Source organism: Gekko japonicus, unplaced genomic scaffold, assembly GCF_001447785.1.
Source record: "Gekko japonicus isolate JY-2015 unplaced genomic scaffold, Gekko_japonicus_V1.1 scaffold276, whole genome shotgun sequence".
Classification (NCBI taxonomy): Eukaryota; Metazoa; Chordata; class Lepidosauria; order Squamata; family Gekkonidae; genus Gekko; species Gekko japonicus.
This window is the reverse complement of record NW_015171510.1, coordinates 1343457-1368924: the sequence shown is the minus strand read 5'-3', so window position 1 is coordinate 1368924 and position 25468 is coordinate 1343457. Positions and strand designations below refer to the sequence as shown.

Sequence of the window (25468 nt, the reverse complement as noted above, 5' to 3'; positions counted from 1 at the left end):
GAAAGAGAGTGGGCATGAACAAAATGATGGCCTTTTAGTTTCAAGGGGAGGCCCCACTTTCTCCTTATATTGCCCCTGTCTCAAAACACGTGTGCTGGTATTCTAGGGTGTGTGTGGTATCAATGTCATTCTCCCCTTTACACATTGTGGGTGGGGGCTGATCAAAGGGGACCCTAAAATGCCACATGCTATTATCTGCACAAGAACTCCCTGAATCTGGTGTTTTGGCACAGATGGTTGTATGTGATTATCTTTTTTCACCAGAGACACTAGATATTGCTGTGTTTAAAATGATTCTTGCAGGTCAGTGTGCTTAAACATTCTCATATCTTAAATAAAACAATTTTTAAAACTGTGACACAATTTTAAAACATATTTTGATTGAATATCAGTGGAGGGTGAGGCAGCAACCTAACTGCTGCTCTGCATTAATATTAAAATCATGCCCCCCCCAATATCGTTTAAAATTTCCATTGTACTGTGATGGCATTTTTATTTATTTATTTATTTATTTATTTTACTACTGTGCTATCTATAAAGTCAACTGACTTATCTGCTGTGAACAGCAATCATCCCGCCCTGTATCTAAACCGATCACCTGTGACGTCATTTTCCTTTGTCCATTAGCTCTAATGCCAGATGGTATCATAGATAAGCTCTAAACACCTGTGACGGCATCTTCCTGTTGTCTGTTAGCTCTGAACAGCAATTAATCACCCACCCCTTGATATCTAAACCAAACACCCAACTTTTACACGATGACGCTGCAAATGCTCTGGCTGGGGGTGGCGTTGTTCTTCCATGTGTAGGTGAGTTCCAGGAAAGAACTTCAGCCTTTCACAGCTGTGACAACAGCAGAATGGTTGTGGATTGGCTAACGGCCACAGCTCAAACCTTCCAGGGCTGAAAACAGCCTAGGATTGGGCCAGGAATCTTCTTCACTCCACCCCTTGCAGCCGAGGGCGGGTTGTTGGTTCTGTTGGGAATTTAGAAGGTTACTGTCTTCCCTCCAATACACAACTGCCTGGAAACACTTTTTGCTTTTAAAGGCATGTTTGCTCAGAAGGATTTTCTCTGTTTTTGCATGCTTTATTTCTTTTCTGTTTTTTTAAGGATTGAAACTGGGGTGGGGTGGGGAGTTTGGGGACTCTTGCATTCTCTGCTTGGTAAGTTAGGTTTAAAACTCTTGCTTGCTGTCCTGTCTACTGGTTTGCTGTTAGAAAAACATGGTGTACTACAATTTATAATTGTTATCAATCATGCCTTTTTTGAAGATTAATAATTCAGTAGGCATTTATATTGAAGAGGATGAAGAATTAATGTGTCCTTATAATAGCCATAACAACGTATTGTAGGCCAGGATTACCCAGCTTGGATTTGTAGACACAAAACCAGTCACTAATACTGGGTTATTCTGTCATGTATACAAGACTTTAGAATGAACCATAACCTAACAGAGTATTAAATTTTTCAGTAAGGGGAAGTTGTAGAGTTGGCATGCACACAACATCCAACATGAGAAAATGAGCTGAAGCAGCTTCTGTGTAAAAGCTCCTTCATGCTGTAGTCATGATGTGCGGCATGTTTTACCACATGGATCCTCTCATATCTTTATAATAGTCTCCCTGTCACTGCTGAACAATTCAGGCAGCTAAAGGTGGTGTCAGTGAGACACTATACGCGGGCAGTGTATTGAGCAGTACAACTCTTCTTTATTTATTTAGAACCCATTTCTTTCTTTACTTAAATTAGTCATATCCCACTTTTCTGCTAAAAATGCCTGAGGTGTAGTGTTGCCAGTCAACAGTGCTTGGAGGCAGGTTGTCTTCCCAGGGAATGTAACAGAATAATCTTCAAAGGCTGCATTCAGATGGGCACTTCAATCCACTGTTGCCCTGCCTCTAATTGAGCAGATTATTTTGTGACAGAGAATCCTGATCAGACTTACCCCTTTTAGCATGCTTCAGTGCGCTTTTACCTGTGCTTGAGTGATCAAACGGCAGCAGGCAGGGAGTCAGCCCGTTCGCCAGTTTTTTAAAAGTGTGTCCTTTGAGCATGCCCTCAAGCACTGATGAGCCTTCTGGGATATGTAGTTTATGAGTTTATGAGGCTGTCGGCCATTTTTTTAAAAAAAGTGTATCCTCTGAGCATGCGCACAAGTGCTGATCAGCCTGCCATCCTCCCTCTAACCTTAACTCTTCCCCAAAGGTCAGAAAAAGGCTATAGAACAGAGGCATCTTTCTTTGAAAGTTTTAAAAAAGAAAACAAAGTCTTGAGTAGCCCCTGGGGGGGGGAGGTGCATATATGCACTTATGCACAATTTACTAACTAGTAAAACAAATGGCAGCCAGAAAACGAGACCAGTCAGACCTGCCTGTTGGCTTAGGTACACAAAAGCGATCAGACAACAGGAAATCCATTTGGAACCAGATCAGACCAACAGGACCAGACTTTCTCAGGTATCAAAGAAACACACAGCAAAGGGGGGGGGGAGGACTCAGATAGTTGGGGCATGACAAACAGATGTTGTTATCTGATTGTGCACTTTAAACCAGTAAGAGAACACCAACAGCAACAGATGAAACTGCTCGTCTGAACTCAGCCAATATTCTGGTTGTTGTCCACATTGGTACCTATTTCATGCTATGTGGCCATGTTTAGGTAAAATGAATTAACAGATACTACTTTATCTGGAAAGTAGCTTTAAGAAAGTCTAAGCATTAGCAGTAAAGACCGGGTTCCAAAGCTAATATACAGTCTTGTGCACACTTGGGGCTTCAGTGCAAAGATTGGTTCCAGGTCAGTCACAGCACCATGATTGTATCTAGAGTTCAATGGAAAGACAGTACAATCCTAAGCAGTTGCACCTTTCTAAGCACATTGACATGAATGGGCTTAGGACGCCATAGCTTTGCTTAGTATTGCAGTGCCAGCCTCTCACTGTTTTAGTATTCTGTGGATTTTATTGAAGGGTCCCTTTAGATTTGCTTACTAATACTGTGCTTTATTTATAGGGACATCAAGAATTTTACCTTGTGCACAGAGTTTTTGATTGATTGCTTCTGGTTCTGCTTTATTAGGAATTCAGCACTTTTGCTGATATATGAGTCTTCTGAAATGAAAACAGGGGCAGCACAAGTCCAACACAAGTGATTTCTAAAAAAGGAGCTTCCTGTTAGTGGTTTTTTTTTCTTCCATTGGAATGAAAGAATGAGTCATTTTGTCTAACCAAGTGTAATCAGACCTTAGAAAAGTTTTTTAAAAACCAACCAAAAAACAACACACTCAGTACTTGTGCTATTAGTGGAGGAGGATGAAAGGTTGCAGTGCCTTTAAAAAATTGCATTTCTTAAAGTTCTTTCAATTGAGACCTTAATTAATGCATTACGATTATCACTTAATTCCCACTATACTCTGGCGAGACAGGAAGTGGGTATGATTAATTCTTTTTTATAGGTGAGAAAATAGCAGTCAAATTTTAAGAAATTACTTTCAGTTTCTCACATATTCTTGTGCCATGCATGTCTGCAGCAACTGTTTGTCATTCATAAAGACCAGTTTGAAACACCTATGCTGTGTATACATTCTGCTGTACTTCTTCTGTAACATGCATTTGCTTGGTATCAGTTGTGATTAAAATATATACAAATAGATGTGTCCAACCATTTTCTGAGATGATTCACTGAGACATTTCCAATTCTGAGTCTACTTGTGAGAGAGCTTTCTGAAAAACCAGGTATCGGGTTGGACTCTGTATATATGTTATTTTGTTAAGGTGGCTTGATAAATAATATTATGAAGCACTGCCTGCTTCAGAGCTCTGTTGCTCATCTCAGGAGCTTGTAAACATGGTGCATCCCATATCAATAGAAGGCGTTAAGGGATCTGGCAAACATCTGCCTTACCCAGCTGAGTCAATTTCAAAGGGCTTTTTTAAAGAAAGGCAACCAGATCGGGAGTCCCGTTTTCCTTCATACAAGCTGTCAGGGAATTGGATTTTTAATCTTCCTTTTATTTAACCCAGAAAATGCTCAGCCTCTCTAGCCCTCTGGTGCCTGCCCATTGTTTGTGGCAGAGACTCAGTTAATTAATTCATCACTCTCATTTCTGAACTTGAAAGGCTTTAGGTTTTACTAAGTTGAGCAGGTGGTACATAAATAGCTACAGCTGCTCTGGGTTTATGATAAGTGTGCAGATTGCTGATTCTGTGAATAAATGAGCTGTATTCCTCCAAACTGCAGGCCTCCACAAGCCTTCTTCATGGAGATTAGTGTTTCCTACAGGTGCAAGGGTGCATGTTAGAGCAATCTCTACCCATCAGACCAGTGTTGAATGTCGTATCATTTAGCTAGCAAATGGCCCCTGGAAGATCTTGGAGGTGCAGCTACTAATATGCCTAAGCAAATTTGGGTATCAGCTATAGTCAGACAAAAGAAGTTTTAGACCGATACACATACATTATTTCAGAGCAAAATGGAAAAAATAGGGGTTGACTTGTGAAAAGAATAGTAAAGTAGGTGTCCAGAGATTATCTGCCTTCTGTAAAGGGATGTCTTGGCTCAACAATTTTTTTTAGAATTTTGAGGTGTTGTGGTGGGGCAACCAGCTAGATAAATATTTTCAAAAACTGCAGACCAAAGAAAATATTGTACTCATGGGTTAAGTGGACAGATCCTCTTAAAGTTAAATGATTAAACAATAGGGAACAGAGGGAGGATTAAATAACCACAGTGATTGGAAGTGAGCACTTAAATCCCCCAAGGACCTGTATTAAATGGTACTAGTCTTAATTCGATTATAAATGATGTGGAATCAGAGATGGACAATGCAGTAGTAAAACATGCATTGACACCAATCATGAAATCCAAAGAAGTTTGTGGGAAAAGAATGAATGTAAAGGGAGTAAGTACAAACCATTTTCCCTGCTCTTTTGCACAACAGTAGTAGAACATGTGAATCCTGAATAAACACTGAGTATTCAGTAGAGGGTAAATTCAGGACAAAAGTACTCTTTCACAAATGTTTACTTAATGTCAGAATTCATTACCACAGCATGTGGTGTTGGTTGACGGGTAGACAAATGCTTGGAAGGTAAGCCTATCCGTGGATTGCTAGTCTTGATGAGTCACATGAAGTTTTTGACTGCAGAATGCTGGAGGCAAGTATGATTGGGTTATTGCATCACGCCTGGTCTGTGAGCATGCCTGGGCATGTGGCTGAACCCTTTTGTAAACAAAGTATGAGACTAGATGCTCTTATGGAGCACTTCATCTATCCCACTGTTATGTGTGTGATGTGCCACTTCCAATTTAATGGCAACCCTATAAATTAATGACCTCTGAAACATCCTATCATAAATAGCCTTGCTCAGATCTGGCAAACAGAAGGTTGTGGCTTCCTATCTGGAGTCAGTATATCTCTTCATCTTTTCCTAGCATTATAGTCATTTCCTTTGAGTTTTTGTCTTCTCATGATGTGACCAAAGAACAATAGCATCAGTTTAGTAATTTTAATTTCTAGGGAGAATTTGGGTTTATTTGATCTAGAACCCACTTATTTGCCTTTTGGTGTCCATAGTATAGGCAAAACTTTCTTCTAACACTACATTTTAAAGGAACCAACTTCCTTCCTGTCATCTTTCTTCATTGTCCATCTTTTATACCCATACATGGTAGTGGAGAATACTGTAGTATTGTGTAATTCCTCTGTAGTCACTACCTTTGTGTTCAGATGTAATCCTACTTTGGCAATTTCTGCTTTAAATTTCATCAGTAGTTGCTTCAAGTCTCTACTGTTTTCTGTCACTAATGTGGTATTATCTGCATATCTCAAGTTGTTAAAAGTTCTTTCCACCAGTTTTCACTCCACCTTAATCTAAATGTAATCCAGTTGTTTTTATGAAATGGTTCTGCATACAGATTGAAGAGATACAGGAATAAAATCTATCCTTGCCTGACATCTTTGCCAATTGGAAAACATTCTGTTTCTGTATATTCTGCCCTCACAATACCCTCTTGTCCAGAGTATAGGTTGCACATCAAAACAATCAGATGTTGTGGCACACCCATTTCTTTTAAAACCATCCATAGCTTTTGATGATCTACACAGATCTACACAGTTTTGTTTTCTTCTGAAATTCTCTGGTATGCTCCAGGAACTCTTGTAAATTTGCAGTATGATCTCTAGTACCTCTTCTTTTCCTAATCCTTGAACACCTGACATTTCTCATCCTATATATCGTAACAGTCTTTGTTGTAAAATTTTGAACATCACTTTGTTTGTGATTGCCTGCCTTTGTGTCATGACCCTGGCATTCCATGGAGGTCTCCCATCCATATACTAGCCAGGGCAGACCCTGCTTAGCTTCCGAGATCTGATAAGATCAGTCTAGCCTATCCAGATCAGGGTGAACATCACTTTGTTTGTGTTGGAAATTAATGCGATAGTCCAATAGTTGCTGCAATCTTTGATCTATTGAACCTGTAATTTAGTTTGGAAGCTGTTTTGGTCATAATGCTGACTTCAGCCGTGTTTACAAAGGCTGCTTACAAGTCTCTCTAGTGACAAGTGCCACGCAGTAAGTTAGATAACCAACATCATCATTCTGTTTGTGCACTGAATATTCATTCCTAATAAACAACCTGCAATGCTGAAATGTTTGTAATCCTGTAAATGATGTGCCAATAGAATATATAACTTTTCCTACTGCAAGGGTCGGTTAACATTTTTAAAAGAACTAAGGTTGGTATTAAAACCCGTGTATGGGAAAGCAATTGGCAATGCTAGAATGGCACACTAGTAGTTGGTTTATACATGCATGTACACTACTGGATTATTCAAATGTGTTGGATACCCTGATGGAGCAGCATTAGATTTAAGGGGATATGAAAACCTCTATGTAACTATGAGAAAACCTCACCTACCCAATTTTTGCAGATCGGTAAGTTGGTAAAGGTTTTGGGCCTGTAAGAAGTCTGCCATCATAGTTCTGGTGCATCTGATGACATGAGCTCTGACTCACAAAATTTATGCTGGAAGACTTGTGTGAGTCTGGCTGTACAAATTAAGACAAGTAAAGGAGTCTAGTGTCACCTTAGAGACTAACAAAATTTAGTGGTGCGCTTAGACTAATAATATTAATAGCTATTAAAACTATAGATTTAACCTTTTTAGATAACATTTCAAATCTAAAATAATTTAGATTAACCCTTTCTGTTTTTTCTTCTTCTTTTTTACTATGCTTACACTTTGGAACTAACAGCAAGTATTCAAGATGAATGTAAGTCCTATTTTCTGGCTTATTTTTCTCTGAAGTAGCTGTCTGTTCGTGTCTGGAAAAAGAGCAGAAGAAATCTGCATTGTTTCTGGTACTGGAAACTGACGTATAGCCTTCAGAGCTGAAAGCTTGAGTTTCTGCATCTTGAACTACAGTGTTAAGCATATAACTCAGGGGTATTTTTAAGTAAAATATTCTGACTAAAGCAGAAACCTAGATGCATTTATCTTGTTCAGGCAAATGGAACTTGCGACGTTGGTAAGATAGAAACTGTTTAATGCCTTTTATAAGTTCTGTCGTATGGGCTGACTAGCTGTGCCATTTATCACATATCCAGCCATTCGTACCTTAAGAAAAAATTATTTGAGACATGTAAGCTTTCCAAGCAAGATGTTGTCCCAATGAAACTTAACTGAGGAATCATTTTGATGCATTGGAGCCTGACTTTCTGTACAGATAACTTTCCTCTTTCAGAAAAGGAGACTGTGTTGTATGATATTCACTGCTTGCCACTGCCATGATTTCTTCTGAGTGTGTTTCATTTCACTCCTTTTTGAGAAAACGTTACTAAAATGATTTGCTGTCTGAGAAAAAACTATATAATTCTGCATGTGGCCCCATCTGTGGATACTTAGATGCAGAAACTGGGACCATAAAAAGACAAGACATATCTTTCGACAAACCTGGGAAAAGCCCCAAATCTGAAATAAAAAGGGTTTTAAAAAATCCAAAACAAATATAAGAACCAGAGTCTGTAGCTTTAAGAAACTAGTACGCTCAGTGGCCATTGCTGGGCGACCAAAGCAGTATTGCCAGCCTTCAAGTTTTAGTTTATGATAGCAAAAGGTAGGCAGACGGACAGGACTCTTTCCAGGGCTATTTAGACCTTGGAGGGAGGACTCATCAGGGACAGGCATGCCAGCAACCTTTAGCTGACTTGATACCACACAGATTTCATAACTAAGCCAGGACTGGCTGTTTGCTACTTAGGGATCCCAAGTCCCCCCGGGGGGCGGGGAAACCCCCGCCCCAGAGGCCCGTTCCCCGGCGCCGCCGGATCGGGCCCCGGGGGGAACTCCACCCCGACGTGTGCGTCACCCAGAAGTGACGCGGGCACGCTGTGCCTCCGCCCCCAGCATGCCTGGCGTCCTCCCGTCACTTCCGGGTGATGTGTGTGTGGCGCGCATGCGCACAAGACGCCAGCCGGGAACCCCCCGCTCTCAGCGAAGATAGACTTGGCAACCCTATTGCTACTGTTCAATGGCATCCATCCCTATGAAAGCCAGTGTGGTATAGATATTCATACTAGGATATGGGAGACCCAGGTTCAAATTCCCATTCTGCCATGGTGCTCACTGGGTGATCTTAAGCCAGTTGCACACTATTAGCCTAATCTACCTCACAGGGTTGTTGTAAGGATAAAACAGAGGAGAGGAGAATGACATTAGTGCTTGGGTTCCCATTGTGGATAAAGGCGGATATAAATTAGACAAATAAATAATAATATAGCTGAAGATGGGGGACAGATAAAAGGTAGGTTGGTGGGTGGGTGGGAAGGAGAAAAGGAATCAGGGAAAGGTGATGATATGGGAGCTGACAGGAGGAGGAGGAGAGGAAATAGCGTGCTGAGAGGGATACAGGGGAAAATGAAGTCCCCTCCCCCCTCTCAATTCTTTATACATTCCCCACCGTGCACCTGGGTCCAGCCTGGTGGGTGGCATTGTGTACCTGGGTACAACTCAATGTCCTGCATCATGCAGTTGGGTCCACTCTCCGGCACCATGCAGAAACATCCCAGAGAGAGGCTGCCAGGGGGAGGGGAAGAGGGAAGGCTGAAGATGGGGGGGGAATGGTGGTGGATGGGAAAGAGAGACGGAAGCAGGAAAAGGAGAGGGGCTATGGGGCTCTTGGGAGGGGGGAATAAAGAGGAAATAGTATGTGGAAGGGGATACAAGTCCTTATGGGTATCCCACAGCATAACTGGGCCCAGGTCGAGGAGCTGGCACCGCACAGCTGTGCCTGACACTACACAGCTGGGCCCAGCAGCTGGCACTATGCAAGTTGGCCAAAGTTTTCCCAGCTGCCTAGGGGAGGGAAGGAGAGAAAGCTGAAGATGGGAGGGGGCAGATAAAGCTTAGGTTGGCTGGTGGGTGGGTGAGAAGGAGAGAAAGCAGCAGGAAAAGAACTATGAGGGTTTTCAGGGAAGGGAAAGACAAAATAGCAGGGCAGGGGGAAATTAGATGTCCCCCACAAGTCCTTGCAGGATCTCTGCTTGTATTATATAATGGCTTGTGTACTATAATGCCACTAGAGGGACAAAACTTCAGAGCAGATGAAACATGTTGAAAGGCCAGTTTTGTGATACTATGTTTAAGAATTAAACCTTGATTAATTTATAATGATGAAAATGGGAACAGAGCCCCATTATATAATGTTCCTTACTATCCCTATAATCTCTGTCCTAGCCAGTTTGGTGTAGTGGTTAAGTGTGCGGACTCTAATCTGGGAGAACCGGGTTTGATTCCCCACTCCTCCACTTGCACCTGATGATGTGACCTTGGGTCAGTCACAAGCTCTGGCACAGCTGTCCTCGAAAAAGAGCAGTTTGTGTCAGAGTTCTCTCAGCCCCACCCACCTCACAGGGTGTCTGTTGTGGGGAGGGGAAGGGAAAGGAGTTTGTAAGCCGCTCTGAGACTCCAAGTGAAGGGCGGGGTATAAATCCAATCTCCTCCTCCTCTTCTTCCTCTTCTTCTTCTTCTTCCTCTTCTTCTTCTTCCTCTTCTTCTTCCTCTTCCTCCTCTTTTTCCTCTTCTTCCTCTTCCTCCTCCTCCTCTTCTTCTTCTTCCTCTTCTTCTTCTTCTTCTTCTTCTTCCTCCTCCTCCTCCTCCTCTTCTTCTTCCTCTTCCTCCTCCTCCTCTTCCTCTTCTTCTTCCTCTTCTTCTTCTTCTTCCCTGTGTGTGTGTAGCACACATTATATCCAAATAGCTTTAGGGATTGCTTTTCCAAGCATGAATCCTGAACAGATCTGTCTTCCTTGTTATGGGGTTCCCTGCTAGCTCAGTAATTCTGAGAGGTTTAACCTTCCACTGCAACTAACAATTGTGGTTTTTTTGCTTGAGTCATTTCATTAAATATTTGCTGCTCTTCAAGCACATGTGACATAAGCATGCTCTGATCTTGCCCAGTGGCTTTGTGGCGCATAATACATATTTTCAAATGCATGTGCACTCACAAGCAGGTGCAGCACATACTTGACCGTCTGTGGGTGTTCCTTTGCTGCCCATGTGCTGATTGGCATAGAAAAGTTTGTTGGTCCAGATATGCTTTTTTAATGGTGGCACAGGCTGGTCATGATTACCTTGTTGTGCTTTAATTTGCTATCTTGTTGGTTTTTCAGTTTGCAGATATTACATGCCAGTGCTCTTGCTCTGCTGATGCTTGCATGTCTTCCCACTACCACTGTCATTGCCAGAGGTCTTGCTCTGCTGATGTCTGCATGCCACTGTTGTTGCACTTGGAGTTTTTTTCCCCCAAGCAGGCATGTCTTCACTGTTGCTAATGCAACTCAGCAGGTCACAGGAAAGGGCATAGAGTTACAGTGGAGGAAATTGAGGCCAACAAAGGTCAATCTTATATTAAACTACAAATCCAGTTTTGCGGTCTCCAGACCTCATAATAACCTATTGTAGATTGCGTGCTTTCTGTGTGTGAGGTTACACAAATGTGATAGTCATTTTTCATCCTGTACTCTGTTTTTCAAGAAGAAGGCTGGGGCAGCATTTCATAAAGGGGGGAAACTCTCTTGAAAGTTGATTTTCAGGTCTTGTATGGGTTGCCAGCTCTGGAGATTTGGTGGTGTTGCTTGGGGACGGTAGAGTTCTGAAAGTTGAAGGAGCACAGCTGGGATGTGATGCCATACAGTCTGCCCTTCAAAGCTGCCGTTTCCTCTGTGGAAGGTGATCTATGAAGCCTGGTGGTTTCTTGTAATTCTAGGAGAACTCCCGGCTCAACCTGGAGGTTGGCAGCTCAGCTACTCATTGAATATTTTTACAGTGCTACTGAAATGCTTTGAGCATGAAAGCTGCATCTCTGGAGGTTGTCATCTGAGACAAATGAAGAAACTGGCATCATACATAGTCTTTTAAAAGTAATCACTGAGCCAACTCCCCACTAATCTTTCTTTCAAAAGCCTTATTGCTAAATACAGATCTTACTGTGTGCTTATTCTGTCTGCTTCTCTTGGTCTGTCAAGACTGGGAAAAGCCAGTCAGGGCTACAATTGAAGGTGTGGGGGAGAAGAAGGCAGGAGAATTTGCAGAAGGGCAGAGTTTGGTTTAGCCTTCCATCACCTCTAGGCTTACCAGGTTCCCACTTCAGAAAGGGGAACTCCCATCCTGGCCAACCCTGCCTGCCACCCTGAAAAGTACTGAGACTTACTTTGTGAATTCAGCTCTCATACTTTATTAGGAGAAGAACAAGACAAAGTAGCCGGCTCACAGGCCGCCTTATATGTCCCAAGGAAAACACACCCACATACACCCAACACCCGTGAATGGTCTATTTACAGTGATTAGATTATTCCCTTGGATCCTAGGTTCCCGATTGGCAGGGAACTAGGATCCGACCGGCTATTGCGTTTAGGAGTGAAGCTCAGGCCCTTCGCTTGGTCGCATGCGGAACCGTCCAAAACCAGATCACGCACATGGCCGGGTCAGTACACAACACACCCCTCAACAGGAGAAAAATGGGAGGGGGGATAATTGCCAGCTTCCTGACACTATAATGTTACTTCTAATGCAACCTGAAGTGATGTCATGATATCGCTGGCAATACCCATGCATTTCTGCACCTAGAAGGATACTGACTCTTCAGGAGGGGGGCATGCAGGGCTTTCAATGCTTCTCAACAGTTGTATGCCTTCTGTTGTCCTTTTGACCTGACACGGTTGACCTTTTTACCACACTCTCTAATCACTGTGACACATTTACCCACAGACTGGGCAAAAAGTAGCTTGTTGTCCTATCTTACAGGAGGGAGAAAAAACATCAGAAGGAAGTGGGGCAGCCTGGTGGGGAACTTTGTTCCTTTTGCCCAGCTCATATTCATTTCAGAGGGGCTTACACAAGAAAACTTCCTGTTGGATTGTAATTTTGTCTCCGGTAATCATGAAGTCCAAAACAAAGTATAGAGAAGTGATGATGTAATGTAAGGTAATGACTTTAAGTTATCTTAGAAGGTGGGGACTGTGAAATTAATTGTTTTGTTCCTGGAATGTGCAGTGTGTATACAATAAGAGGCATGGATATAATCAGAAAACTTTTCCAATGCACAGTAATATTTTACTTCATGTGATGATAAATGGATATTCTTTACTTCTTACCTTTTCCCCATCTATTCTCTCTCTCTTTTTCCCCTGTGTGTGCATTTCAGTATCTCAGCCCCCCACTATTACAAAGCAGTCTGTGAAGAATTATATTGTAGATCCAAGAGATAACATAATCATTGAATGTGAAGCCAAAGGCAACCCCTTTCCCATGTGAGTAGAGTTTTTTTTTAATTTGTCACTGATGGTCCTTTCTTGTAGCTACTGATTGTAGCTCCATGTATTTCACCTTCTAGTCTTGATGAGAAAAGGTAGACTAGAAATAATGTAATGCATCCTCTGGGTCAGCGTATCACAGCCTCCTCATGGGACAGTAGGGAACATGTGCTATTCCTTAAACTTGCAAATGTGTTTGTTAAATGGCTCAGGTATCAAGGAATTAGTCCAAGCATATTAAATGCCAGTAAGATATCTTCCCTTATGAGCCTACATGCCAAGGGTGTTTATAGCAATACAGTGAGAGAATCACGGTAATGTCAAAGTTAAGAGAAAAAAATCAGACCATGAATGTGTAAATATAAATCAACAACTATCTATAGATCAATCAATATTGTTTATGAGTATTGAAGTGTGTTATGTCCTTCATTAATGTTATATAGCAGTGGTCCCCAACCTTTTTGAGCACCTTTGGAATTTGGAGGGTGGTGGGTGCAACCCCAGAATGGCTGCCGTGGGAGGTAGAGCCAACCACAAAATGACAGGGAGCAAAGTTATGCATAATTCTAATTCTTCAGCTTTTCAGGCAGACAGAAGCTCGGTTTAACAGGATGTCTTTAAATCTGCACAGCTAATCAGAAGCCCTGCTGGGCAAAAGCCCTAGGTGACCTCACCCACATTTTAAAAGCACTTGGTGGGCACCAGGAAAAGCACTGACAGGTGCCATAATGCCCATGGGCACCAAATTGGGGACCCCTGTTATATAGCTTAAGCAATTTTACACAACCCTATTCAAATTTGTAACACAATCATTCATATATAACTTCACACTGAAGAATCTTATAAAGAAATTATAGCTTTACAACAAAGTAGCTTTATAACAGAGAATAAATACACTCTCATTCAGCAATTCTGCCTAGATGGAACACTGCCGAAAGGTTTTGAAATTCCAGCCAAAAGTGATTGTCTAAAGTCCAGCTGACAACCCTGACCTGGGTGGCCCAATCTCATCAGATCTCAGAATCTAAGCAGAGCCAACCCTGGGAAGTATTTGGATGGGAGACCTCCAAAGAATACCAGGGGCTGGGAGGCAGAGGCAGGCTGTGAAGCCCCTTTTCTAAACGTCCTCCATGCCCCAGTAGGAGTTGCCAGAGGTCTCTGTGACTTCCAGGCATGGGCAAACACAAACAAAAATACAATTTTTTTAAAAAAGTCCAGCTGACAAGATGCCAGCTAACAGGCTCATTTCAACATCACTCTTTTTTGAAGTCGGAACGGCTTCACACTCATAGAACAGCTTCTTTAGTGTTATCACTCTCTTCTCAATTGTTATTACATTCATGCACTGGAACTAACAATTACAAAAAAAAAGAATCTAAACTTAGGAACACATATTATGTTCCCGTTTACAGATTTACATGGGCGCGAAATGGGAAGTTCTTCAATGTTGCAAAGGACCCAAGAGTAAGCATGAGACGCAAATCGGGTACACTTAGCATTGACTTCCGCAGTGGTGGTAGGCCAGAGGACTATGAGGGGGAATATCAGTGTTTTGCTCGGAATGACTTTGGGACAGCCATTTCCAACAAAATCGTCCTGCAGGTTTCAAGTGAGTATGATAGCTACAGGATTTGTAACACTGAGGATTATAGTTTTCGAGAAAGTATAACTTAATTTAGTGGGTTGGTTTTTTTTAAACTCCGGGGTTGTTAGAACTTAGTTTCAACAATACACAGTTTTTCAAAATTAATACCAGCAGTCTTCTTCCCTAGCAGAACTTTTAGATTGCATTATATGTTTGTTCTTTATGAAACATATTTCTAGCTGCCTCTGCTCCTAGGCTGGCTGATTACTGTGGATTTGGTCCATCGCTTGGCAGAAAGATAGGCCTATCACCCCAGCTCTTCTGGGCTTTTGTTTGGGCCCAATTCATGTAACGTTTTCTCTACATGAAGAAGACCTCTTTGTAAAAAAAACCCATGTACTCCATTACTTTTGAAATGTAGCATGGATTTGCTTATGAACAAAAGTGTGGATGTTCAATATTACTGGCAACAGAAGTTGCTGCCAGGACACTTTGATCTTGTCCCATCAGCCTTGCTTTCTATAGCCTTTTTGGTAGTTGTGGATATGGCTTTTGTCTTGGAAAAAGTGATTTTCTCAAGAAATTCCTAATGAGTAAAGTGCCAATAAGGAAAGAAAATAACAACAAATAATCAAGTGCTCCTGAAATCACTTGTTAAGCAGAGCGCCTTCATTTACATGATGTATAGCAACATGTTTGAAATGGTTGTAACTTTCATTGACCTCTCTTAGTATGAAATACAGCAACCCCACTCTTCCCTCATCATGCGGCTGAATTAAGAAGCCTCTGCTGCGGGGGTCATTGAGCAGTTATGTTCTGGGTAACTGTATTGTTTGTGCCACCACCTTCAAATGCTGGATTCCCAGGCCTGGCATTTGTGTAGTAGCTGTAGATGCTGACTAGACCAGAATTTTAATCCAGGGCTTCTCAAGGATGGTGGGAAGGGTGGCAACAGAGGTTAGGTGTGGATTAAAGAGAGAAGGCTATGAGCCACAAGGATGTAGATTCAATAAAGCATGAAAAACAAGATGGATATCGGTGAAAATCTCTTGCCTGGAAGTAGGGTGCAATACTGAAAGGAATTTCAGAAATCAGTGCCTGCTGATGTATATTTTTTCTTGAAATGTATTGTTTATTGTAGAGTCACCTTTGTGGCCAAAGGAAAACCTGGACATTCAAGAGGTTCATGAAGGTGCTCCGCTTATCTTGGCATGCAATCCTCCTCCTGGACTGCCACCTCCTGCCATTTTCTGGATGAGCAGCTGTGAGTTTGCATGTTGGTTAGGTGGCTAGAGCTGCAATTGAATAATAGGAATGTTCCTTATTAGAATTCACAATGTTGGTTTAGGCCATTTTCCTTGATGATTCTCAAGTGTGTGTCAGCCACTAGTAGGCCATAGAGCTTGCACCAACAATTGTGGAATAACAATGGTGCAGAGTATTTATCATTCACCCTCTCTCATGTTCTCAATACTGAAATGGGGAAAATCTAGTCAATGAATGAATAGTTGCTGCCTTTTGTTGTTCAGTCGCACAGTCGAGTCCGACTCTTTGCAACCCCATGGACCAGATAATCACATAAAAGAGATGGGGACTAATAGTCTTCAGCAGTATTGTACTATTCCAAAAGTACACCCTTGAGGTCTCTTGCAGTTTCAAAGAAGATCTGGATTACTAAGGAGCGTTTAGATCACATGCTGCTTCATTGGTGTCCTGAACAAATTCCACCCTAAGCAGTTATTGGGTTACTTTATAGTTGGCCCTGGTGGCAGCTGCCAGTGAGAGGTGCTCCACACAACAAAAGTGGAATCTTCCTTTTCAGTCTGTAAAGATTTTTCTTTCCACATGAACTAATGAAATAAAATGATTGTGTGAATCAGTCACACAAAAAATATAATGTACACAACTTATGTGCATTTTCTCAAAGAAGCTTATTATGCATTCATTGTAGTGAGTTCAAATGACAGGTTAGTGGGGTGAGGGGGTAGTGATGGCTGTGGGGCTTGGAAAAATTGGTTCTCCAAAATTCAACCAGGAGTTTCTTCGTTGTTTCTGGTATCAGATTCAGATAAATTTCTTTCTTCTGTTGAAACCCTTAATTCTGTCCCCCTGCCCCTGTTTCCTGGGTTCGAGTCACATGATCATCACTTTTTGAGGAGTCCTCAGTATTTGACTTGTTGTTGGGAAACAAATAATAACCTTAATTGGCTAATTCCACCCCCCATATCACTTGCCAAGATCCAAGAGCCAAACTAGACAAGATATTTGGTTATGTGGGGCTGCCCTTGTCGCAAATTCGGAGGCTACAGCTAGTGCAGAATGCTGCGGCCAGGCTTCTGATGGGTCTCCCTAGGTGGGAGCACATCCAGCTTGCTGAGGACACTGCACTGGCTGCCAATAGCATACCGAATTCGCTTCAAGGTGCTGGTTCTTACCTTTAAAGCCCTTCATGGCCAGGGTCCAACATACCTGAGGGACCGCCTTTCCCCATACATACCCCATACATACCCCAGGTCGGGGTCTCAAAATTGACTGACCCTCCACGGCCCCAAGGATGCCAGGCTTGCTATCACCAGGGCCAGGGCTTTTTCAGTGGTGGCTCCACACTGGTGGAATGACCTCCCAGAGGAGATCAGGGCCCTGCGGGATCTTTTACAGTTCCACAGGGCCTGCAAAACAGAGCTCTTCCACCAGGCTTTTTCAACTAGGAGCTGCCACCACTATGCCATCAATGACCTTAATTATAGAGCCCTGGTCCTTGGTTTTTGACATCTCTTGACGGAGCACTGCAGGAATTACAATAATATGGATCAACGCAACAACACCTCTCTAATGTCTTCCCAAAGCTCTTAAGAGAGATGTTGTGTTGATTCATATTATTGTCATTCCGGCAGTGCTCCATCAAGAGATTGGTGACAACCACCAACAGAGAGATAGAGTTGAAAAAGATATACGAAACCGCTTTTTAATCCTAGGAAAGGGTGTTCTCTTTATCGCTTGCATTCCTTGGATCCACATGTTTTCAAATGAACGAGTGATGATTATTGTTTAGGAGCTTGAAAAATGAAGACTTTTCAGTCTGCTTTTCCACTTCACAGCTCTTGTAAGACGCCTTAAAGAGAAAACATTCCAGGAACATATAGCCAAAACAGTGTCAAGAATATTTGCATCAAGATTTTGTATTGTATTGTATTCATACCATTATCTACTGGCTTTGCCTATTTTTATGAAATGTATTTTACACAAGGATTACTGTTGTCTAGTATAAGAAATTTGCATTATAAACATTATAAAAAGTGTAACCAACTGTGTTAAAGTTATAGAAGAGTGGTTTTCAGGGAAGGGAAAAAGGAAATGCTGGCAGAGGGGAAAATGAGATGCCCCTCACAAGTCCTTGTGGGTCCTCCACTTGTACAGATATATTTATAATATGCATGCAATATATAGATATCAGATATACAATAAATGTATGCTCCTTAATATTGTGCACGATTCCTATTTGCTGTCTGTCACTTCTTTAAGGAGCTGGGAGAGAAATCTACAATCTGGGATTTCATCCTCAGTGCAGGCTGATCAGAATAAAACAACTCTCTCCCAGTAGCTGTCACATGACATTGCAAGTGAGGAGAACTGGCTGCCTAAAATTCTGACTCTATTCCCCCAAAAGGTCTGAATGCTACTGCAAGATTGGTAGATTGACCCCTGCAGGGACTGTGTGACCCCCTTCCCATTAAGAATCACTGTGTCAGATGTTACTCAAATGTGCTTTCTATGGAATATTTTTATCCATAGCAATGATTATGGTAATTAGAAGAAGAAGAGATTGGATTTATACCCCGCCCTTCACTTGGAGTCTCAGAGTGGCTTACAAACTCCTTTCCCTTCCCCTCCCCACAACAGACACCCTGTGAGGTGGGTGGGGCTGAGAGAACTCTGACACAAACTGCTCTTTTTCGAGGACAGCTGTGCCAGAGCTTGTGACTGACCCAAGGTCACATCAGCAGGTGCAAGTGGAGGAGTGGGGAATCAAACCCCGTTCTCCCAGATTAGAGTCCGCACACTTAACCACTACACCAAACTGGCTCTCTTCAGGGGGAGGTCTAGTTTGGCTTTATCAGACATGTTTTGAATTTAGTGATGAAGCAGTTCCAGCTGGGATTAATATCACTGTGTGCCTTTTCCAGGTATTTAGCCAGTACATATGCCATTAGGTTCCAATGTAAGTGTACGAGGCCATTTGTTCCAACAAGAATTACTGTTCTTTCTTGCAGCCATGGAGCCAATCCACCAAGACAAGCGAGTCTCCCAGGGACAGAATGGTGACTTGTATTTCTCCAATGTCATGCAGGAGGATGCCCTGACTGACTACAGCTGTAATGCTCGCTTTGCCTTCACCCACACCATTCAGCAGAAAAATCCTTACACCCTCAAGGTCCTGACCAGTAAGTATTTAAGTTGACCTGCTGGATTAGAAATATGTGAGCAAGATCTCTTCTGTACCTTATTATTTGGCTGTATTCAGAGAAACAGTCCCCTTACAGACATGAGAATTATTTTGCTTTTGTTCATGTTACCTCACTGATGTTGTTTTCTTGCTACTTGTTTGGAGAGACATGGAATTATATTTATTTTACTTTATTTGTCATGTAGATGTTGTGTCCTTCCTCCAAGGAGCTCAGGGCATCATAATGGAGCTGTAGGGGTCAAAATGTGATTGCAATTTGCTTATATTGGTTGGGCAGAGTTGGTAGATATATGGAGTGTGGACACATGCTAGAAGCTTTGTTTATAGTGTATCTGATGAACATCAAAATATCTGAAGTTGTATTTAACTTATAGTTTAAAATATTAAGTCAGAAAAAATTCAGAGACTTTGAAGTCCATTAGATATATCTACAAGAACAAGTTTCTAGCATGTGTCCACACTGGCCAGTTTCTACATATCTATCTTCCTTTTTTAAAAAAGTTATATCTATTGGGTTCTGTGCTGCCACTCAGTTTAGCTAATGCAGGTCACGTCCTCCTGCACAAAGAAGGCTCTTTGTGCCAAGGGAAAACATCTCCATTAGCCTAGTGGAAAGGTAGGATATGACACACTAATATTTCTAGAGTTGGTATTAATATCAGGGCACTCGCAGGACCTGTTGCAAATATTTGCAATCCACTGCATGTACGGACTTGAGTCCTGTGGTCCACACCATTCTCAAAAGGTTATTTGGGCTACTGTTCATGTTAATGAAGTGTTTCATGACACAGTGCATTCTGAAACTCTTATGACAGATTGTTCAAATAGCAGCATATTTTCAATATTTTCTCAGTGTTCCACACTTTATACATTTCTACATATCCAATTGTTATGTGCATGTGTTTGGCATTGTACAAACTCTTGTGCTTCACCTGAGTCTGTTAATCTCATTCATTACTTTTTCTGATGTTTACCCCTTCTTTGTGCCCAGTGGTACTTTGCTAGTGCTATGAGAAGCATGTCGGGCATCTCTGGTCCACTCACGATGATACTGATACAAGTCAAGAGGCAAGGGACATAGGGCATCACTGCTAATATCACTATGCGCCTATTTTTCAGGGCCATTATTATTTTTCTATTTCCCATCAACAGTTACCAAGTAGAATACAACCAGAGGAATATATATTGAATTCACTTTGGATATTTCAGTTCAGTAGCAGTTCCCTCTGATATTCAGAAGCCCAGTACTTACTGCAGGATATCATCTGCTGTTTGTAAGAACATCCAGAAAGAAGCCTTTGAAAACTGTACAGTATTGATTACCTAGACTGATCAGATCTGCCCATGCTGATCCGTGCTCTGTTAATTCATGGTTGGAGTCTGCTTTGGCAGGGAGAGTGGAGTATAAACTGAATAAAATAAATAATAAATAAATCAACATGCTGTATGTCGGGCTGCCTTTGAAGACAACCCAGAAACTACACCTGCACCAGAATGTGGCAGCAAAGCCCTTCACATCCTGAGACCCACATATTTGAAGGGCCATCTCCTTTTATATGTCCCTAATGCAACAACTGTGGTCATCAGGCAGATATCTGTTGGCTATCCCACCACTTAGGGTGGTGCATCTGGCATTGACCAGAGATTGGGCCTTTTCCATCATGGCTCCAGCTCTGTTGAACACGCTCCCTGAAGGGGGTCTCCTCCCTGGAGGTCTTGAGGAGATAACTGAAAGCCTGCCTGTTTGCCTTAGCTCTTGAGGGTGGTTAAATGGCAAGCATCTTTTAAGTGGGGGGGGGGGAGGGATTTGGGGCTTGCTATTTTGTTCTTGGTTTTAGCTGGGGATGTTTTAACTATTCTTGTAAGCCACCTTAAACCAAGGGGAAAGGTGGGATATAAATACTTTAATTAGTTAGTTAGTTAATTGCTGGGTTTTGTACCAGTGCTTTATGAGAATGAGACCTCGTATACCTGATTCCTAGGGTGTGTCAATTGAAATTAGGAAGCTAAGTGCAAATAACTTGTCTCTGTCTACTCACTGGGCTCTGTTTGAAAGTAGAGCATAAGGTCTCAACCGTCAATTCTTTTGAAAACGTTGCACTCAAATATTAGTGGTACATTTTTAGCAGCTGCTGGCCATGAAATTATAGACTCTTGAAACTTTCATAAAATCTTCATTCAAGGCCAGCTAAAGTATGAGTACGCTGATGCTGTGGATGCCAGCCCTACAGATATCCAGCAGTTGGGCATCCATGCTGACAGCATACTCTGTGTATGAAAGTAGCAACAGTGGGAAGAGGGAAATGAATCCATAAACTGGGAAAAATAGGTGGGGGTTACAGAGTATGACTCCTGTGCAGAGGAATCTGCCGTGTTCAGATTCAAGGTGGTGGTGCTCCAGATATCATTATAAAAGGCTGCCTTGCTGTCAATGGCGTTTTTCTGAGAACTGGTATAAATCTGCCTTCCTTTTTAATAGTGGGCTGCATTTGAATGGTTTTGTATCCAGCAAAGGATGTACTAAAATACTGCCATCAACCGAAAAATGTGTGCAATTGATCTGCAGAGCAAACTGTAGCCCAGTTAGGAATGTGAGTTTTCTCAGGCGATCTTTAAATGTTAGGCCTTATGTTCACTGAACATGTTTCAAAAGAAGCGGGGTTGTGTCTGCTGGTCCAGCCACCCAACATGGTGTGGTTAAACACTGCAAATTGTCCCTGCATAACTTTTTTAAATTCTCAGAAAACCCTTCCTCGTGTGTATGGGCCATGCTTTAGTGACATCACTGTGGGCAAGCTTATTTGTTCCAGGTGAGGCTCTTGGTCTGTCAGGTGCCGAAGAAGAATGTTGAAACTGAGCAACTGGAAGAATATGAGTAGTAAAACGTATGTGTGGATGTGTAAACCTTGATGTGTATGCTATGGTTACTCTTAATCCTCACACTGAAACAAGATCTCCAGGTTAGCAATGGCATTTTGAAAGGCTCATTAAGACTGCTGTATGTCATACTCTGATTACTTATGCTTACTGTTAAGTATTCTCTTTATAATAGTGTGCAAATTCATTCCCTGGAGGCCCATTCTGTGGAAGGATGACTTCCTAGATATTAAAGAGATTCTTTGTGTCTCTTGCATCCAATGGAAATGCAATGTCCTTTGTATCTCAAACAGTTTGAACTGTTTTTTAAACCAGAGTTCATGACCTGTATTTTGCATTGCAAATTTGTCCATCCCTTGCAAATTATTACTTTATTATTTTGATCCACTGTTCATAGTGAAAAGAAAACAAAACGCATAGTTTTGGTACAGGATATAGTCTGATGGGTCATACTGTAGCAAGGTTGCTGAAGCTAAGCAGGTCTGTGTCTTATTAGTGCCTGGATGAAAGAGTTTCTGAGGATTTATGGATACCACCTTGATTTTCAGGATGAAAAAAAGGCAGGATATGTGTAATAAAATCATTTTTTTAAAAAAATGTACAGTGATACAAGAGAGAAGTTGTGATCTTTTGCATCCTAACTTGGAAATGAATTTTGTCGATCAGTGAGTTTTACTTGTAAACAAAAAGACATTGGGTACCATGCTGGGTTTGGTAGAATCAGGGGTCTTTTCCTAGAAAAAGAGCTGCAGGAGCTCATTAGCATACGGTATGCTAATGAGCGACTAGGCTATTAGCATAATAGCTCATTAGCATATGCAACGCCCCCTGACATCACCGGAAGTGATGTCAGAAGGGGAAGTAAAAGGGGGGAGGCATCTTGAAAAGCCTCCCCTTCCCTTCCCTTCCCTTCCCTTCCCCTCCCGGGGGGGGGGGGAGCGAAGAGAGTAGGGGTTTAAAGGTCAAACCCCTTCTCACTAGAGTTGGGCCGCAGAAGGAGGAAAGAGGGAAGGAAAGAGAGAGAGTAGAGAGAAGGAACGAAGGAATGAAAGAGTGAAAGAAAGAGAAGGAAAGAGGAAAAGAAAGAAAAGGAAAGAAGGAGGGAAAGAAAGAGCAAGAAGGGAAGAAGGAGGGAAAGAGGAAACGGAGAGAATGACAGGAGGGAAAGAAAGAAAGAGCAAGAAGGGAAGGAGGAAAAGAGGTAAAGAGAGAGAAGGAAAGAAGAAGGAAAAGAGTCTCTGCCCGCCCTCGGGCCGCAGCACTCCGGCGTTGGCCCGGGGAGGCGGCGGGGGGGGCCTCTTCTGCCTTCCCACGGGCCGCAGCACTGGCGCTGGCCCGGGGAGGCGGCAGGGGGCCTCTTCTAGCCTCCCACAGACCGCAGCGCTCCGGCGCTGGCCCGGGGAGCTGGGGGCGGGGCTTGCTGCCACCGCCATTTGTTACGGCACCTAGGCTCCCGGAGCAGCGCTCTATCCCCAAAAAACCCCTGGGTAGAATTCCAGTACTTGTTTTTTAATTAAGGTTCTTGACATCCTTGTATGTAAGCCCCTTTGATTCAGGAGGCAGGTACAAAACATGGTCATCATGCTTGAAGAAAACAGTGATGTTCCCGTCTGTGTCTTCCCAGTTAGCTCTCTTCCCCTTCCCAGTTCAGCTCACTTCCATGTCCCACACCTCTTGTCACTACTCATCATATATATAGCATTTTAAAAGCTTCAAGAAATTAACTTCCAAAGTTATTAGTAAATCCTGCTTCTAAATGATCGTATCTTAGAGTAGTGCAGGGGGTTAGGATACATGACATTTCAGTTAGGATATAATCATGTATTTACCTTTGAACAATTAATATTGGGAATCTATGTTCTCCCTTTCCTTAGGAACAAAGTAATTTCATCAGTTGCATTTAGTCAACTTTGTTGTCTCTCCTTCACCACCAGTTTTCTACTAAATTAGTATAGAATTCACTCTTGAAAATGTTTACATCTACAAAAGTTCTGGTTACACTTATTGATTCCACACACTCTGAGGACTCAGTGACTGGAATCCAGAATGATTTGAGGCCATAGGCTATGTTGTTGAATGTAGGTACCAATTTAAAGTGTAGTGCTTGTTTTTTCGTGACTATTTATGAACTATGAGCTTTCAGCCAATATGGTAGCCGTGTGGCTTTTACACATTGGAGGAGGATTGAAAGATGGATACAGCAGGTCAAAACTAACATTGGAAGCATGTCTGTTATAGGCCTGTGGAGCAAATTTTGAGATTTTTGATCTGTTCCCCTTCCCTTCTTAAAAATTTAGTAGAGACAAGTAAATTTGAGAGTTAATAGAAGGTAGGCATCTCTCTTTGGAAATATTAGCTTTTAAAGTGAAGCACAATTCAATCTAATAATGTTTATACTACTAATATCCATCCTGGTATGTTTTCTGTGTTAAAGCTATCACTTGGCTGAGCCTAATCCATCTTTTTGTACTTAGGGCTAAGCAGAAGTGTGATTATGTTTCTCTCACCTACTTGAGGAAGTCTAATGACAAAATAAGTGCTCTTCTAGAAAACCAGAATGGTGTGTTGGATGTTATATAATTGAGAATTTCCAGTTGTTCGAAAGTCCAATTGAATAATCCAATGTGTTTGAAAATGTCAGCTGATAATTTAATGTTATTTTTTAAAAAAAGAAACACATTTCTTTGTTTTAGAGGAATAAGCTGTTTCCTCCTTTTAATTGCTGTTTTCTGTTGCTGCTTTGTTGTTGTTGTTTCCAAATTGTGTTGAAGATTTTTGGAATGATCTATGTGTTACGTTGCCTTTGGCTTTGGTTTCCTTTTGTTAGAAATTTCTGTTGTGTGTGTTCGTATTTCCTTTTGTTCCTCTCTCCTCCATTATACTTTTTGTTACTCAGTGCATGCTTTGTTGCCTTTGGTACGCTCATGTTCTTTTGTTTATTACAGAGCATCCCCATAATGAAACGTCCTTTCGAAATCACACTGACATATACAGTGGTGAGTCAACACTGACTTCTGGAGAACTTCATGTTCTAACTCATCTATATCTAACCTGACTTACTATTGTGTTAACATCACTTGTTGGTCAGTCAGTGAAAACTGGCAAGGCAATTTTGAATGGCCTATTGAAACTGTACATCTGGATCCTGAGAATTCAGTCTTCACCAAACACATTTTCTTAGTCTTCAAAACATGCAGTTTGACTTTTTTTCATTGGTAGATGTGACTGGAAATAATTGAATTAATATCCTTAAAGCAATTCATAACTGTGAATTTGCACTTTATTTATGCAGTGTTGAATGGGTTTTTAAATGTGTGTGTGTGTGTGTGTGTGTAAAACAAAAACAATCAGTCTGTCCAACATCACATAGGAGCCAGATTTTTTAATGTCATGGAAACCTGTTACCCGAAGCTCATGTTTTCATAGCAACAATATAAATGACAATAGTAAAACTCTCTCACGAGGTTCCATGAAATCCTCACTGACAATAAGATCCTCTAATACAAAGAAAAATATTAGATATATTTTGCTTGTCCACTTAAAGTAAATATCTTTAATTATGATAATGATTGAATACTGGCATGTATAAAGAAAAAAATGCTTGATTTTTCTCCTCGGGTTGATGATATATATTCTTTGCAGTGGTGTTTCATGTTTGATAAATGTTTCAAAAGATTCTCCATTCTTTCCTTTTCATCTGACTCCCTCTAGAGAATATAACACAGG

The 25468-nt window shown here is 41.7% G+C and overlaps 1 protein-coding gene across 1 annotated transcript in view; it reads left to right on the top strand.

Moving 5' to 3' along the window:
• The window catches only part of NFASC (neurofascin), a 136320-nt gene that overhangs the window by 1615 nt on the left and 109237 nt on the right, over positions 1–25468 (top strand). The window contains 5 exon segments of the mRNA XM_015419339.1: positions 7262–7279; positions 12707–12812; positions 14228–14424; positions 15542–15664; positions 18672–18842. Coding sequence (XP_015274825.1) covers positions 7262–7279; positions 12707–12812; positions 14228–14424; positions 15542–15664; positions 18672–18842 — 615 coding nt within the window.